This window comes from Aythya fuligula, chromosome 18 (genome assembly GCF_009819795.1).
Source record: "Aythya fuligula isolate bAytFul2 chromosome 18, bAytFul2.pri, whole genome shotgun sequence".
NCBI lineage: Eukaryota > Metazoa > Chordata > Aves > Anseriformes > Anatidae > Aythya > Aythya fuligula.
In genome coordinates this window covers 1289385-1307721 of record NC_045576.1, presented here as the reverse complement: position 1 = coordinate 1307721, position 18337 = coordinate 1289385, and the positions used below count along the sequence as shown (strand labels likewise).

At 42.0% G+C, this 18337-nt stretch overlaps 1 protein-coding gene across 1 annotated transcript in view; it reads right to left on the bottom strand.

The window, feature by feature from the left end:
- The window catches only part of DNAH9 (dynein axonemal heavy chain 9), a 194174-nt gene that overhangs the window by 43019 nt on the left and 132818 nt on the right, over window positions 1–18337 (bottom strand). Inside the window, exon 58 of the mRNA XM_032199711.1 lies at window positions 5896–6089. Within this exon, the coding sequence (XP_032055602.1) occupies window positions 5896–6089 (194 nt within the window). The remainder of the gene's footprint in view (window positions 1–5895; window positions 6090–18337) is intronic.

Sequence of the window (18337 nt, the reverse complement as noted above, 5' to 3'; positions counted from 1 at the left end):
CTGACACAGATATCACAGGGGAGAAGAAATAGTTAAGTTAATGTATAGAAAACTGCTGCATACTTTGTAATCCATACAGCATTTGAGAGGCAACAGCATTACTTCAGATGTATCACCAAAAGCCACAAAAAGTCTGTGTGATTTAGAAAATTACTTTGTTCTGGAAGGATAAAAGGGAAGAGCTCTAAGAATATCCAGCACATGCAGCTTAGCCTCTGCATGAGAACTGCAAGGAAAAATACAACTGAGCATCAGGAGCTGCCTAAACAGTAGGCAGCATATCGAGAACGTTCAGGGTGAATTTCCATGGGGTGAGCTTACCAAAAATCACTGCTTTACAAAAAGATGACACAGTGAACATTGATTCAAAGGAAGAGGCATTATATTCAAACCCCAGGAAGGAGCAGTTGCTTTTATAGCAAAGGTGCATGACTAAAGCCTTTTGAAAACCTCAGTACTAGGGGAACAAAAACATCGACCAGTTTTCAACTGGGGGATGATACCAGAATAAGGCAGCCAAATTCTTTCTAAGAGACCTGAGAGACTCCTTCAAGGACTAGTGAAAGGCAGTTGGAATACAAATGCCAAAGGGATTGCAAAAGAAAGAAATTCCAATTTGTTTGGTACCTCTTAAAAGTAGATTTATCTGGTTTGGGGACAGATTTGCTAAAGAGCTGCTGGAGAGCTTCAGTCCACAAAAATCTAATGAAGTTCATGAGATACAAAGTCACAACATTCTTGTTCTACATCAGACCTTGGCTCCATGAAAGCCTTGATGTCCACAGCTAATGCATTCATAGGGGTGGTCCACAGTATAAGCAGTAGGACTTGTGAAATGGTACCAGAAAAAAAGAAAAAGCGTCCTGTTTAGACATGTGAGTGGCTTGCAGCTTCTCTGCATTATATGAAGTCATGGCTGACAGATCCTTTAGCTGAGGAGTCTGTTTAAGTACATAACTGTGGCAGAAGGTGCCAGTTGCTAGAGTCCGTAGTCATACAGCATTGTTTCAAAGGTCCATTCCTCAGGGCAGGACTTGAAGAGAGCTAACTTTGACCTCTTGAGGGACCTAACTGGAAGAATCTCCTGGGCCAGGGCCCTAGAGGGAAAGGGGTCCAGGAGAGTTGGCTGACATTCAAGCACCACTTCCTCCACGCTCAGGATCAGTGCATCCCTACAAGAAAGAAGTCAAGCCAGGGGTGCAGGAGACTTGCATGGATGGGCAAGGAGCTCTTGGGAAAACTTAAACAGAAGAAAAAAGTGTACATGATGTGAAAGAAGAGACAGATTCCTTGGATGGAATATAGGAACATTGTCAGAGAATGCAGGGATGCAGTGAAAGCCAAGGCCCAGTTACAATTAAATTTAGCAAGACACATCAAGGGTAACAAGAAGGGCTTCTTCAAATACATCAGCAGCAAAAGGAAGACTAAGAAAAATATGGGTGCACTGCTAAATGAGGCGGGTGCCTCTATGATGGCGGATACAGAGAAGGCAGTCACTGAATGCCTTCTTTGCTTCAGTCTTCACTGCTAAGGCTAGCCCCCATGTACTACCAAGTCTGGAAATGAGAGAAAGCCTGGAGAGAGGAAGACTTTCGCCTGGTTGAAGAGGATTGGGTTAGAGGTTATTTAGGCAAGCTAGACACCCACAGATCTATGGGCCCCAATGCGATGCACCTGAGGGTGCTGAGGGAACTGGTGAGCCTCTCTCTATCATCTTTAAAATGTCCTGGAGAATAAAAGAGGTGCCTGAGGAGTGGAAGAAAGCCAACATTAATCCAGTCTTCAAGAAGAAAGGCCCAGGCTACTACAGGCCAGTCAGCCTTACCTCTATCCCTGGAAAGGTGATGGAGCAGCTCATCCTTGAGGCCACCTCTAAGTATGTGGAGGAAAAGATCAGGAGCAGTCAACACAGATTCATCAAGGGGAAGTTAGTATTTAACCAACCTGATAGCCTTCTGCAATGAGATGATTTGCTGGATGGATGAGGGGAGAACAGTGGATATTGTATACCTTGACTTCAGCAAGGCTTTCAACACTGTCTCCCATAACATCCTCCTGGGCAAGCTCCAGAAGTGTGGGATCCATGAGTGGACATTGGGATGTAATGAGAACTGGATGGGTGGCAGAGCTCAGAGGGTTGTGCTCACAGTGCCAAATCTAGTTGGAGGCCAGTGGTTATTGGTGCCCCCCAGGGGTCAGTACTGGGTCCAGTGTTGTTGAATTTATTCATCAACAACCTGGATGAAGGGACAGAGTGCACTCTCCGCAAGTTTACAGATGACACAAAAAGCTGGGAGGAGTGGCTGACATAGCAGATGCCTGTGTAGCTGTTCAGAGGGATCTGGACAGGCTGGAGATTTGGGCAGAGAGGAACCTCATGAGGTTCAACACAGACAAGTACAGGGTCCTGCACCTGGGGGGGGAACAACCCCATGCACCAGTACAGGCTGGGGGCTGACCTGTTGGAGAGCAGCTCTGAGGAGAAGGACCTGAGGGTAGTAGTGGACAGCAAGTTAACCATGAGCCAGCAGTGTGCCCTGGTGGCCAAGAAGGCCAATGGGCTCCTAGCCTGCATTACGAGGAGTGTGGAAAGCAGGTTGAGAGAGGTGATCCTCCCCTCTATTTAGCCATGGTGAGGCCACACCTGGAGTACTGTGTGCATTTCTGGGCTCCCCAGTACAAGAGGCACGTAGAACATCTAGAGAGAGTACAGTGAAGAGCCACAAAGATGATTAAGGGATTGGAGCATCTGTCCTATAGGTGAGCCGGGCCTGTTTAGCCTAGAGAAGATGGGATTGAGAGGGGATCTCATATATTCCTACAAATACCTGAGGGGACAACATAAAGAGGCTGGGGCCAAACTCTTCTCAGTGGTGGCCAGTGATAGGACAAGGGGTAACAGGTATAAACTGAACTACAGGAGGTTTCATCACCATATGAGGGAGAACTTCTCTACAGTTTGGGTGACAGAGCACTGGAACAGGCTGCCCAGAGAGGTTGTGGAGTCTCCTTCTTTGGAGATACTCAAAACCCATCTGGATGCCATCCTGCTCAATATGCTCTAGGTGATCCTGCTTGAGCAGGGGGGTTGGACTAGGTGGCCTCTGGAGGTCCCTTCCAACCTCAACCATTCTGTGATTCTGTGAAATTATACCCTGCCAGCTGCTGGACTGATCTAGCGTCATTGTGCATGTGGAAGCATAGTAGCACAAGCTGTTGCAACAAGCCCCTTGCTGATGTTCTTCAGTAAGACTGAAGTGTGAAATAGGTCTTTGCACTTGGAATTCCTTCTTGAGAAAGTTAAAGTTCTTGGTGATGGACAGTAGAGCACTGACCTCACCTGCAGAGTCAGTCAGGATAAGAGTGGTTTCTCCTGATGGTTCCTTAAGCCTAGAGAATAAAACACCCTATGCTAATATCCCCATGGACCTGCTATGCAGAGTGACTGAAAAATCTAACTTTCAAGGCAGGTAAATGCAAGGTGTAGGGAGGATGGTAACCATCTTACTTGACATACCAAATGCTTTCTAGACCATCTGCATGATGCTGGTACATATGACATGAGACACAAAAGGTCTTAAACCTTTCTGAACAGCAGTTGGCGATGAAGTAGGAATATTCTAAGGTATCTAAAATGACCCTATCCACCTATGATTAGGATACTGAATTCTTCCTTCACTCCTTAACAACATTTAAGCTCTTGTCAAGCACCTATCTCAGAGAGATAGGAAGGTTACAACTATACTTGTAGTGAAGTTCATTGATCATCAGTAAGGAATTTAATGCAAACAGATTTACAGATATCCTCACTGATACATAGAAGGAAAAGATCTGCAAGTTGCGAACTGAAAAACAACTAGTGGCATCCAACCATACTGCAGAAGAAACTCCCAGTGAGTTTTTGACTCAAATTCATTGAGTCAAAAACTCAATGAATTTGTTAAGACCCATGATGTTGAAGTGCTACTGGCTAAACCAGGAATGTTGAGGCTGAAATCCTCAGGGTGAGAGTATGCAGCTCTCCAGCACATTGCTTGAAGGGTTTCCCACTCTTTGAAGAGTCACAGACTCAATACAATTTTGAAGACAATTAGGAAAGAGGGATGTCAGATGACTATTAGCATTCTGTGTGGTACCTATCATGGATGCTGACTATTAAATTCAATCCAAAGACCTCTTTGCTTTCCTACATCAGACTACGAGAAGTTACAGACTGACGTGAAAAGGACAGATGAATACACATGTGTTTTTTAGAGAGTTGAATTTCTTAGGAGCATCAGATTTCCTCTCTAAGGGAACAATATCTGCTTTAGCAAGACTGCTGGCTGAAGAGAGGATTGCGGGGTATGATACTTTTAAGGAGAAATCAGGAAATCAAAGGCATTTTGACTGTCATTATTACCACTAATAGTTTCGCATTTGCTTTGGGGATATGAGGTTTGCTTGCCTAAACAAAAGCTCTTCCTAGGCCATTAGGGACTACTTTCTGACCATGTTGTATTTCAAGAAGAATTTTAGTCACAAACATCTACGAAGTCTTGGGGAAGGCATTGTAAACTGTTACTGTTTGAACGTGTTTATGTTCTACCCTACTTCCATGTAAGAAACAAACAATAAAGCCACCCCATATTTATAGTTCTTGTGCAAACAAAAAAGCTTGACATAGCTCTAAAAATATCCAGCCAAGCTTTAGAATGTGGATTCTCTTACCTTTTCACAAAAGTATAAAAGAAATTGAAATTTTATGTTCTGGTTATTTTTGAGCTGTAAGAGTACCACTATTTTGACTGAAAGAAATGAATTAAACTTGCTGAAACAAAATATGCACTTAAAAGCTCAGAAAGACAAAAGCTTATTCTACTCAAGCTAAATAAGAAAAGGAAAAGCAGTGTTTTCAGCTGAGTGAACACATGGATAGTCCAGCCCTAGAAGAGTAACTAATGAAAAAGAAGATGGTTTAGAATGGCATAATTATGATAAATTATAGCATTTGATTGAATAAAATATAATAACACTGACCATAATGAAACTTCACTCGAAGTCTTGACTGCATTTTTCTGTGCATTTTAAAGCACAAACAGAAATGTAGCTCATGCACTGAGTAATACAATCTGCTACGTGCACCTGTATATGCACACATTCCAGATGGTGGAGCAATATAAACTATTTGAGAGGCAGTGGCATAAGAGGCATTGTAAAAATGTCAGATCATAGACTACCAGGACAGAGAAGGAGAAAAAAAGTCCTAATGGAGTGAAAGACCTTTAGTTTCTCCTGGAACAAGCATATTGCTTTTGCATATGTTCAAAAAGTTTAGACTCGCCTAGTTACCTTTAATACATAATTCACACCTACAACTTTCAGAACTAGCATCACATAAATTTTGAATTTTATAGAAAGAAAGAAAGAAAGAAACAAACACCTCTATGAGATTTCCCTTTACTTCTGCACTTTATTCTTGCTCCTAAGGAACAACAGCCATAAACAATCTAGTAACTAATATTGACCTTAACGAATTCTAGAAGTTGCATTGATTATAAAAAGACTCTAGTGCATGTGTAATGCCTGTATGATGGTGCTCGTTGCTGGCTTTGCATTTCTGCTCTTTACTTAGTGCTAGTTATACTGCTTCCGTCACCGCTGGCAATATCAGGGTTAGATCTCCTGAAGCAAGAAATTTCAATTAAATGAAGTGTTGACTCTGACTCTTGCAGAGTTCAGAGACAACTCATTCAATCAAGACCCCTTTATAGTAAACCATTTTGCCGAACTCATATCCATAATAAATAAATCTAAACATATTCCTGAATTACTCCTGTTCCCTAGAAAACACCGACCCAACGTTGCCTGATAAGCAAGAGCATTACAGAGCCAGTGAAGAAGCACCCCTACCTGACTGCGTAGGTCATGCGGTCAGGACGGATAGCTCTCATTATGCACAGGCGCTGCAGAGCTGACTTGTTCTTCCATTCCTGGGGAAACTTCTCCTTTTCAGGACACTCAGATTCAACAAACTTCTTCCACCGTTTTGCAGAACCCTCAATATCCCGATCCAAGTTTCTGAATTCTTCCATAGATGAGAGAGCCTAGAAAATTCAAGGAAGGTCTTCAGAAAAACAGTCCTATATGTCCTTGAACTTGAACTGTTTTTCTAACACTACTGGCTGCTCATGCTTTCCTCTATCAGAAAGGCCATAGTTGGAGCCTGGGAACCACAACCAGAACCCCACAAAGATCAGATTTTGTCCTTTCTCCTTTTCCCTGCTCTGTTGTCAGCACATTGTCACAGTAACAGATATCAACGTGGGTGATTTGCAAGGCCACAGCAAAGGGGGACTGGGGACAGTTTCATACTTGTGGAAGGTACATGCTCTGAGGGGTTTTTTTGCCACCTGCATCTTCTGAACTGAAGCACGTCTCAAGGCTGCCCACAGAGTGTCAGCTCTAAAATCATGCTGCACCTAACACAGATTCCCTGAGGCTTCCACCCACATAACTGCGAGGACATTCTCCTGCCAATGAAGCCACAACTGCATCCAGGTCTTCTCCCCTGCAGCGCAGGCATGGTGACATGGGAGTTTGGAAGGGACAACACAGGAAAATCTGGCGTCATCCACAATGCAGCTTTCCATAACCCAAAGTGAGAGGAAATCTGCTCTCCTTGTTTCAAAACCAGAACTCAACAATCTCAGGTAGCCAGCACGTGGTACTATGAGTTATCCCAGAAATGAGTGATTTGAATGTGGGCTGGAAACCGTGAGCCCACCTCTGACAGGAGAGCACACTGCTGGCATTCCCATGAGCTGCAAGTCTGTAAATAGTCTCCCTGCTGCTTCAACAGAAGGCATTGCGCAGCAAAACCACAACTGATGGTAAAACCTGCCTTTGGGTCTGGGGTGCTGTCTGCATAGCTTGGTGCATGCACTGTGAGAAACTACAAAACTGGGACTTCGCCATGCAGCTGAGCAACCACAGACCCACAAATCTCATTAAATGCAAACTGTAAATCCAAGAATTATAGAATTGTTTAGGTTGGAAAAGACCTCTAAGATATAGCCCAATGGGCAGGTGATGCCTTTGTATAGACATGCTTTGTATAAACACATGTAAACTACTGTGCCAGTGTAAGATCACTGGGTTCTTCATGTCCCAAATACAAAGTCTAGCTTCTTGGTGCTACAGGCCTGTAGCAGAAACAGGTAGCTGAGGAACATCCGGAGGTGATGTACAGCTGAGCAATGAAGTGCCTAAATGATAATTACAATGAAAATGTAGCTAGAGTTTTTTCTTTTTTTTTAATGTTCCTGCCACTGTAAAGAAGTGGTGTCTATAAATATTACGCAGAGAAGTAAAGAATCCAAATTATCTTTCATACAAGTGGTAGCAAAACATATTGCACTACTTGTAAGGTTCTTTTGGATTTCAAGCAAAATTCTCGCTGAAACAAACATCTTCAGCATATTTTGCATAATCTAAAGCTGCAAGCAGTTGAACATGAAGAGGAAAAGACAAGTGGTGTATAAAAGACAGTGAATGAGCTATTTGCTATAGAAACAGAAGGACATGCTCAGAGCAAAGCAGAAACTTCTTGATGGGCAGAGGTGTTCCGCACCATTAATGCTCCAGCTCACATCCCATACAGCTCTGCTACAGAAAACAGTCAAGAAAGCGCCTTGAAAAATGCTGGTGTCATACCTTGTTCAGATCAACTGAAAAAATACACATTTTTCAAAGGGCTTTGAAAGTCAAGCAAATGCCTTGACAGAACCGCTGAGAGATTGCCTTGGATATGATGCTGTTGCAAATAAGGCAGAAGACACTGCAGGCCACTCTGCTGGAATGGAAGGAAAGCCATACTGTCCCTCTGGAAAGGCTTCCCAATGAGAGTAGGAGAGCAGGGTTAAACTTTGGTCTTTCTAACAGACTGAGTTTACTTAGAACCATGCTTCAACCTGGAGAGTGAACCAGGGGAAAAAGCACATCAAATAGGCTCCTTATAATGAATGAGTTCATGCTTTCAGCAGTGAGAACACCAGTAGATGATGGAGAGAAAGAGGTCACAAGGTTGATCCCCGTCAGTGCCACTGACACAGAACATTTGCTGAATATTACACTCATAGCATAACAGATGCAATGGTTGGAAAAATCTTCAGGAGGTTTCCAGTCTAATCTCATGCTGGGAGCCATGGTACCAAAATGCTGAACCATGGTACCAAAATGCTGAACTCTAAAATGGAGCCTCCTCAGCCCCTCTGGGTGTTCTGTTGTAGAGCTGCACTACCCTCTTGGCAAAGATTATGTCAAATCTGAACCACCCTAGCTGCAATCTGTGACAGTTGAAACTTTTATTACATTCACTGCAACTAACAAGGAGAGCTTGGCTCAGTCATCCCTCAGCTGTCCTAACAGAAGCTGTAGGCTGCTATGATGCTGCTGCATGGTTGTCTTCTTCAACCTATACAAGACACTCTATCTTTCTTCATAGGTCAAGTGCTCAAGGACCAGAGTCAGAGCTATAGGCACAGATTTACTTGTAGATATTTCTATACATGCTTCTGGAACAAGTCAAGCCTTGACCAAAGTCATCATTTCATCGGTAACTCTACAAAAAAAAGATGAGAGCAGAGCACATGCAATACCACTCAATAGCTGCAGAATGGACTGACTTCGTCTCCATGCCAAACTGCCAGGGACACTGAGAACTGTGTGAAGAAGGGTGTGAGCAAAGTAGTGACTCAACAGATGTTGCTTCCAAGAGTGGATTATTTGTGATGTGGAGAAATTTCAGCAGCAGAAGCCATTGCTCTAAAATCAGAGCCACATCTTGCTTTCTGTGGAAAACTGGAAACCAGTATACAGAACATGAGAAACTGAAATTCACTGGAGCAACACCATACATTCTGATCTGCCAAGTGTCTTGTCCTTGCAGTGATAAATATATTTGATGCACCTCTCCTACCTGCGCACAAAACAGTAATAAATGCTGAATTCAGTGGATTCATCAGTGCAAGTGCTTATATAAAACATTTTAACATTGTTGACTTTTGAAGTGAGTTACTTAAAATATCACTTCAGAACTTTGGCTGCTGCTGCTGCTTCGAGAATTCTCTTAGTGATGTTAACAAGGGAGACTCTGAAAAACTGCTTTCTTCTTACAGAATGACAGACATGTAATCAGAGATGATAGTCTCCCTCTCTCCCTGAACAACATGTTGCAGAATTAAGAAAGCTCTAATTGCAAGTATAAAGTCTCTATTATATAAATTAACACTAAAATTTTCATTAGTCAACAATTTTAATTGCATTTATTAGGACTGATGGTATTAATAAGATATGTTACTATTTAAAAGCTGCAGCAGTGAAAGCTATCTCAATCAGTAATCTTTCTGTGAATATTAATTGCTTTTCAATACCTGCTGAGATATTTTCCAAGAATCTTAGACCAACAATAATATATCACTGTTTCCAAGCAGCAGGAGGTAAAGCAGGAACATAGATAGGGACAGATCAACCTGTGTAGTAAGGCTATTTTTGTCAACATAATGAAGAATAAATTTGTCAATTAAAGTTGTCATGGAAATGAAGAGAGACAAAAAACATTGACCAAAATAAAATATGAGCAAAAGGACTGGAGGGCTCTAGTTCTCGTCTATGCAACCCACATTATAATCATCTCCGATGGCTGGAAACAGGAGGGTCTTTGGTTTATATCACAAAATAAGACTTTGCCAGCAAAACAGGGCTTCTCACACTATGTCAAAGCACGGATTGTTGTTCTCTCTGAGTGATTTTTCATTCACTGAATCACAGACAATTTGCTTTATCACTTCAGTTTGCTTTGACAGTTTCTCCTCTAAGTCAGAACCAACTTTAAATTGGAGCTGAAATGTCAGCAGTTCCATGAAGTTCACAAACTCACAAATGTAAACCCACTCTTTTCCCCCAAGCTTGTAGGGAATACAGTGAGTATCAGCCATCATCTTGGAGAAGGAAACCCTAGTTACCACAGCACAAGAGTTGCTGATGTGCACTCCTTGAGAGAATCAACCAGAGGCCAAAAGGAAAAGGGAAAGAGCCTGAAGACAAGGACATGACAATGTCTCAGAAGGACAAGGAGAGGTCCTAGGCAGATGGGCACAATGAGATGAGGTACTCATCTCACCCTCACTGCTTGCTGCCTCCAGAGGCTGAATCTCCAGTGGAAAGAACAGCTTCTTAGGCCTGGTATCATTGCTGCCACATGCAATTTATCTTCTATTGCCAGATATACAGCAACAAGCTTTTGTAAATCTATTAGAGAAAGCACATATACTCTTATCACAAAAAGACAGTTCTTCTAAGGACACTACGCAGTCGAAACTGGTCCCAAGTTTAGACACTGCTTCATAACATTTTATTTAATCTAAATCAAAAAGAGATTATCTCTTTGTTTTCTTCCCACTGGCACTAAAAGAAAACATTTTAAAGACTTTATTATATATATACTATTTCCATAATTTAAAATATCCTACCCCAGCATCATCTAGCTCTATTCTTAACAGCTCTGGGGCAAGCCTAGCCAAAGCAGCTCCTCATTACCATGCTCTGCTCCACCATAACTAACATGGAAAGTAATACTTTGCTAAGTAATACAGATGCTAGGTTAGGTTTGCTATCCAGGTTAGGAGTGCTTCCAAAATGAGAATTAGGATTAGATTCAAAGCCTACTAACGCTGCAGTAATTTAAAGCATTCTAGCTGGGCAGCTGTCCCCACAGCTTGGCTGCGCATGTTGGAGCTATGTTCCAGCAACCTGCCTGGGAGACACAGTGCTCCCAGGGAGGAACAGGGAAGTCCCATCACAACTCAGCATCCTAGGCTATCTGTCTGTACATGGCATTGTATAGTTTGGAGAAGTTTATGTGTGAAATTTGCAATGGGGTTAAAGCAGAGTGGCTGCATGAATGTATGACACTTGGAAACAACTTCATTTGTTTTCAATACATCCTCTGAAGGTCTTCCGTTGTCCACCCACACTGTAAATTATGCTTATATAAGTAAATATTCATAATTTCTTTTCTTCATTTCCTGTGGGTGGCTCACATCTCCTTAGGAATACCAGCATCCTCACAGCTGGAGAAAGAGAGCTCCTGGAAGAAGTCAAACCTGCATCTGGCTCAAACTGATAGATTGGATCATTCAGGAAGGAGACATATAGGCAGATGAATTACTCCATCTGAATACTACTGTTAACTAGGAGAATTAATGTAGAAAATGATGGATTATTTCCATCTTTCCAAGACTAGGTTTTTGCTTGTATTATTCATTCACTGAAGGTGTTGTTCTCTGTTTAGCTACACTACCTGCATTATTCAACTCATGAGGAAATCTCTTCTGAAGGTAAAAATAAAGACATGATGGTTTTGTCAAACTTCAATCACAAGCTATCTATGCCAGTCCTTCACTGTCCTCTGTCACACATTTTCCAAATGTCCAGTGGGAATCTTTTGAGCAGTACTTTGAGATGTCTCTTGCTCTATCTTCGACTTATTTATAAAACTGATTGCTCTCTTCCCTTCAGAGAAGCCTTTTTGAAGATTGTACCCTCAGTCTTCAGGCCGTCAGACATAACTCCTCCTTTTCTCCTCCTCAATCTCTCCTCACAGTCATGTTCTCATGACACTTCTCACTGCTTGCCTCTGTTTCCAGAATCTACACATCCTTCGGGAAATGCAATATGCAAAGATCAAACCAGACTTGTCCAGGGCAGAGGCCTGGACAACTCTGAGTGAAGTGGTGAGTGTGTCCCCACGACTCTGTTGGACTATATTCATTGCACAAGGGCGTTCCTATTCAGGTACTGGTGATAGTGAGGTGCACTGTGGTGCACACAGTGGGGATGGTTCTCAGATCATCAGTGCCTCCGCAGAAGGCCATCTTATTATGTTCTTCTTGGTGTTACCAGCAGGGTTCCAGAGATGGCTCTAGAGATGTCAGAGGTCAGCTGAACTATGCCTCAGACACTTAGTGCCTCAACACTGCCACGCAAAGGAAACAGTTATGAGCTGTACCATGTTACAGAAATAAGGAGCTCAAACAGAACCTTTACAGAAGATGTAGATTTAAACAGATGAACTTATAAAGAGGAGCCATATCCCAGCCATCTCCCTTCATTGCCCTTCTAAACACATCTTACATACCTAGGCACAATATTTTGGGTCCAAAGTGGGATGACTGCTTGCACTCCCCTCATTGTTAGCAGAGCTCTGCTCTCTGCAGCCACTTTTGGGACCACAGCTTACTCGAATCTTTTCAGGAGTGCACTGCAACTGATTTTTTTTCCTATCTTTCAAGCAAAGCAATATGACATTAAAAATACACAATGTCTAAATATATATATATATATATAATATTTTTATATATATAAATATATATATATATATATATATGATATCTAAAAGATATCTTTTCCATTCCATTTAGAGGGAGCAAGGAATTTACCATTCAAAATGACCAACTAACGGCAGGCTCCAAGTCATGGCAGGGTGCACTGCAATTGAAGGACATGGCCATAGAGACATCCAGAAAAACTCAATTTCCACTCTGCAATCAAACCAACAAAGTACGTCTTTAAATATTTGATGAGATCAAAATCTCTGCTGTATCTCAGATAAATATCACATGATTAGCCAGCAGGTTAAAAAAGAAAAGGAAACAAAAGACAGAAGGATCTCAAGTAGTATTCTGAGATGCTGTGAATATTTCTCTGAGACTTGACTGCTGGTGAGGACAGATGAATGTCCTTAAGAAACTTACAGATGAGAGCAGATAAATGCACATTGGAGTGTCATAATCAATGTTTTCTATCAAAGATGCACTAAAAGGCTGTACATCTAAAGAACTGAGTTAACTGAGTTAATGGAAGAGATTTAATTAAGACTATGATTCTCTAGCATAATAATAATTTTGAATGTACACAGAAAGCTGTGAGCTGCAAGTCTTTCATATCTGACCAGCCTGATCAAAGGACCTTGCTTATGTGAAAAGAACACAATATATGCAGCAGTCTGTATCACAATGAATCTTTGATGAGAATGAAAAATTTCAGGGTCTGAAAACTGTATAAAGTGAATGTTGGAAGAGCATTTTCTGTTCTTTTGTCAGGAAAATCCAGTTTTCTTAAATGTAAAATATATGATATGGCATTTTTTCTCATAAGCCACACACAAAATGTTATCATCCACATTCTGCAAAATTATAAATATGGAGTTAATACACTACTTTGTCTACTGCTGTTCTCCTCCTCGAAAGCTGAATTCAGTATTTAGAGCTCATTATTCAACATCACGTTATTAAACAATGCCTTTTCAGTAGCGTTTTCATATCTACATAATGAAAATTCTTCCTCTTCAGAAAAAGAGGGGGGAAATGATTGGGATGAAGAAGTAATCCAAGTTGGCCAGGTGTATTCTTGCTGTTTATTAACTAGCTTCACTTATCCTATGGGACACATCTGCATTCAGCAATGAGAATGCACTGCAGAAAATATCACAAAGAAAATCAGACTTGGGAAATGTTCATTTATGTAATGGAGATCCAGTGCTGCCTCTATCCAGCCTGAGGGAACAGGCTGTCAAGGCAGGAGCCAAATGCACACACAGTTAATCACAGGCAATGGTTCTACAGGAGGCACAAGGCCATGGGGTCAATGTGGACATGGCTCCACAGGAAGGGAGCACAAAGGGAGCTGGAGCATGGGAGAAGTTTGCAGCACAGAGCATTGGGAGACACAGAGAAATCCATTCACCAACACTGAGCTAGTCTCAGTGGCCTGAGACCCACCCCAATCTCCTAAAAAGGGCTAGTTGCAGCCAAGGCAACCACAAAAGCAAGGGCCACATTGACACACAGAACCTGATGATGCCATTTCTGTATCCATGCTCAGAGCAGAACCATGGCATGAGCTGACTGCCTTCTGGACAGATGAAGAGCAGCTCTACATGCTGCTCTGGGTTGAAGGGACCCCAGTGCATCATTTCAGACAATCCTCATCTCCTATACAGGTAACAATACCTTCAGCTTCAGGTTGTACACAGAGGAAATTGAGTTTCCCTCCGTGGAAATCTTCAAAAGCCACCTGAACATGGTTCTGGGCAGCCTGGTCTAGGTGGCCCTGCCTGTGCAGGGAGTTGGACCAGATGACCTCCAGAGGTCCCTTCCATCCTCATCATTCCGTGATTCCATGGTCTTTTGGCACTGGAGATTTTCCAACAAAGGAAGGGAGAAAAAATGGGGAAAAACCTACAAAGGACCACCTCTACACTGATTCTGTTTTAAGTTCAATCTTAAAAAAAAAAAAAAAGGGGGGGGGGGGGGGGGGGGGGGGAAGAAAAAGTGGTCCCTTGCACACATTTCTGGCCTGATGCCCTATGCAGTTCAAGCAGTAGCAGCATTGTATCGCTGTGGTCTAAGGTGTGGCTATACATTTACACATAAAAGTGACCAACAGTCAGAAGAAACAGACAAGCATGCACGCAGAGAAGAAAACTTCTTCAGAAGTACCAACAGAAACCACAACTTTCAAGCTAAGAACAGGGAACACAGCAGGTGAAGCAATTATATTGAGTTGTAATAAAGGAAATTGAAAAAAGAGAGAAAACCTCAGTAAAAGAATACTTCTGACTTCTCAAGGGATCACTATTAAATACCCACAATAGTGGTAACTGAAACAACCAACACTATGGAACACGTAAGTCAAGGACTCAGGAAAGGTACTAGATTTACTCAGTGGCGTAGTTTTCTCCCTATCCTGCTCTTAACTAACCCTTCCACAAGCCAGAGGCAGTATTTGCACCGAGGCTGGCAGCTGTGTCCTCTGCTAACCTCTCCCCTTACTCCAGAGCTAACAAATGTGCCTCCACAAGGGCTCCACAGGAATTATCTTCTCCCATAAAGGCTGACTAAGGAACTGAATTGAGTTAAGCTCAGAGCAGCTTTTTCTCAACCTGTACTAAGTTTGAATTCAGTTCCTGTGCCAGGCTTAAGAAAGCACTAAAAAGCTTGTAACTTACCTATTTTTCCAAGAATATCAGCAGATCTAATAAAAAATATTACCTTTCCCTAAAAACTGAGCCCTTCTAGACAGGTACATGGATTTCTTCATTCAGTAGTAAATATTGAGCTTCCCTGGCACACAGCTCTGGGAAACTTTTTGCTGAACTTAAAAGAAGCTGGAAGATAAAACCATAAATGTGTGTCAACTGAGCAAGTATCATGAGCTGAAAACAGCTGCACAACTGCAGAGCACTATTAGCCTGTATATATTATTAATCAAACAACAATAAGAAATAATCTGCTAAGTTACACAAGGCTGTTTGTATGCCGAGAGTCCTCAACATTTAATGAGGTTTTCTTTGAGGTTAATGTGCCCAAAATTGGAGGCACAGAATGGGCCACAAATATCAATATTCATTTCTTTTGGCACAGCTATCTTGGCCTGATACCTCTGGCAAATGCAGTGTTTTGTGCAGGAGCATTTTCAATGTTCCTCTGAAAAAATTATACAGAATGCTAAATTCCACTTCAAATTTGAAATATGAATCTGAAATGTATTTTGCTCAAGCTTTGTTGAAGAAACAATTTATTACAGCACTTAATCTTTCTGATAAAAGAAAAGGAGATTTTAGCCTGCTAATAAGCTGTATAGAAGCCATGACTAATTAACCTAATTATAGCAGTCTGTGACAAAATGTGATTGTACTAAAACTATGCCTCAAGTAGCTGGAGTTGCCAAAAACTCAAAGGCTAATAAAACAACACACATTAATAGAACATAAACACTAATAAAGTTGACATCAGCTGTATTATTTATAGTAGAATCAATATTGCAAACAATCATCACAAAAGACAATCTGAAGAGTATTCAGTAGCCGATAATGAAGAATTCATTATCCAGAAATCCTGAAATATGTTAAGTTAGGGCAGATTATTGACCAGTGGCTGCAGCTCCTCGAGATGTGCAGTTCACGGGGACAGCAGATGCACAGTGTGGTTAGAGACATCTCATTCTTGGAGCCCTCCTGGACGCATTCACATCCTGCCATCTTACAGCTCAGCAAAAGGGTGCACAGAGCAGCTTCTTCTTGGTATTGCGCAGTTTCCATCTCAATCACAAACCCCAAGAGACTCAAAAGGAGAGAGGAAGCTGAGTGGGAAGGGCTTACCTCAAAGAAAACCAGTTACTGCAATTCAGCTTCAGGCGGCAGTCCACTTCTATGCTCCCTCTACATTTCTACGTGTCTCACAATAATTCTCCAGCAATCCCCATACACATAGCGACTGAGTGATAGCTACCCAACACCACATCAATTTCGGATGGATGGGCGAAAGATAGTGGAGTGCAGGCTGCTGCTGGCAATAAAGCTGGGGCATGCAGCTGATGGAAAAGAAGACAACCTTGTGCAGTTATGCACTGACACTGTTTGAGCTCTGATGAGTATGAGCTCCTTACCACTGGTCTCATGGCCAGCTCAGACACAGTATGCTGTGCACTTCAATGCTCTTTCTCCTGGATATGTCAAATACACAAGAATGGCAAGAATTAAGTCTGAAGAATGAATGATAGGGAGTTGATGTTCCTTCTGGTGTTTATAAGCCTGAGCTGACTGTACCAACGTCATCACAGTAGTGAGGCAGTTGCAGCAATCATGATGGAGCACAGGGGTACATGAAAGGCCGTTATACCCACGTGTGGAATGGAGCTGGCTGGCACAGAAAGCATCATCTCACGAAGCAGAAAACTCACTGCAAATAGAGAAGGTGTCTGCATGGAGAGTGTTTCACCTTCAGGCAGGGTTGATAAAGGCATCCTTGTGCACTACGAGTATAATGTTTTCTATGATGCACCAAAGGATCTCCAAAAGGAGAATCAGAGCCTGATACCTGTGCAATATATGGTGGAAGTAAGTTCACCTTCCAGAAGAAGCTTGTAAGACTGAAGTAGAAAGAAGCTTTGCAGTGCAGAACCCTTTCAGTCAGTAAAGAATTCCAGCTCAGAAGGACTTGAGGAACTGAAATGCAGAGTTCATGATTTATATCCCCATGCTAAACATGAGCAGGGACAGAGCAGAGTTTAGAAAGCCTGACATTTCAAACAATAACATGTATGTGCAGGTACGATCTATAAACACCACACAGTCCAAAGAAAAAATACGCTATTGCTAAGCATGGGCTTAGTGGCTGAGCTTCCCTAATTATGTGTGTTAACCTTAAGTGTTCATTTAATTTGTCTTCAAAGGGATAACAAAAAGAAAGCTGCTGCTGTCTAAACAGCAAAGCACCAATAGTAAACAAAAGGTGATTAAAGAAAAGGGCGTAGATTTTTATTTTTTTTTAAATCCTCCATTATTATGGAAATACATCTTTGAGAGGATGAACAGGGCTAGTTAGTTTAGCAAGAAGTTACAGATTTATTTTATGGCTGAAAATGTGATAGTGACATTTTCAGGATGAGCTAGGTTGCTTCTGTTTGCAGAATGAGGAAGAGGCTCCACCTTCACTGCTGGTGAAGAGGTAGAGATGGTAATTCCTGGTCAGAGCAGAGATGTTTGGCATGAATATTTCCTCACCATCATTTGAAATCTCTGTGGGTGACCTGGACTAGCAGCATCAACTCCATTTGATTTCCGAACTGTTGCCTGAACTTAGAGTTCTGTCTCTGGGTTACCTTAAAAGAAGGTGTTTGCCAAGCAAAGCACAGCCGAGCATAGCCTTGACTAGGACATGTGGCACCACAAGCCAGGACTTCTGCAAAACTCTGGTTAGCCACCAGAAGTTGTATGAACAGGAAAATAATATCAGAGATGTCTTGGACCTTAAGACCTTGTCTGGTCATCCTCCAGGAACTAGACACACTCTCAGTGTGTTAGAAGGGAAAGGAAGGGAAATGCCAATGTCCCAGAAGAAATTTTAAGAACTATTCTGATGAAACCAGGATGTCTTTCCTCCCCACTTCACAGAACCACAGAAATGTCCCATAAAAGCAGCATGTTATAAATAAAATTGATTCTTAAATCCCAGCAGGTGCCAGAGAATGATCAGCTGTCACAATAAAACAAAGGTACAATCTCAGGCAAGGTGTGAACAAACACGTGTAACTTGAAAAATATTCCTATCCCTTCCATAAAACAAATCATGCCCTGCTGAATCAGGTCCAAATCCAGCACAATTCACATCTGTTGAAAAACGGGTGCAAAGTTGGGGTAATGCACACCTCTCTAGGATGCTCTTCCTCAGCTCTCGCTCCAAAACACATGGCAGTTGTTAGACTGCCTCACTGCCACGATAGCATTTTTTGT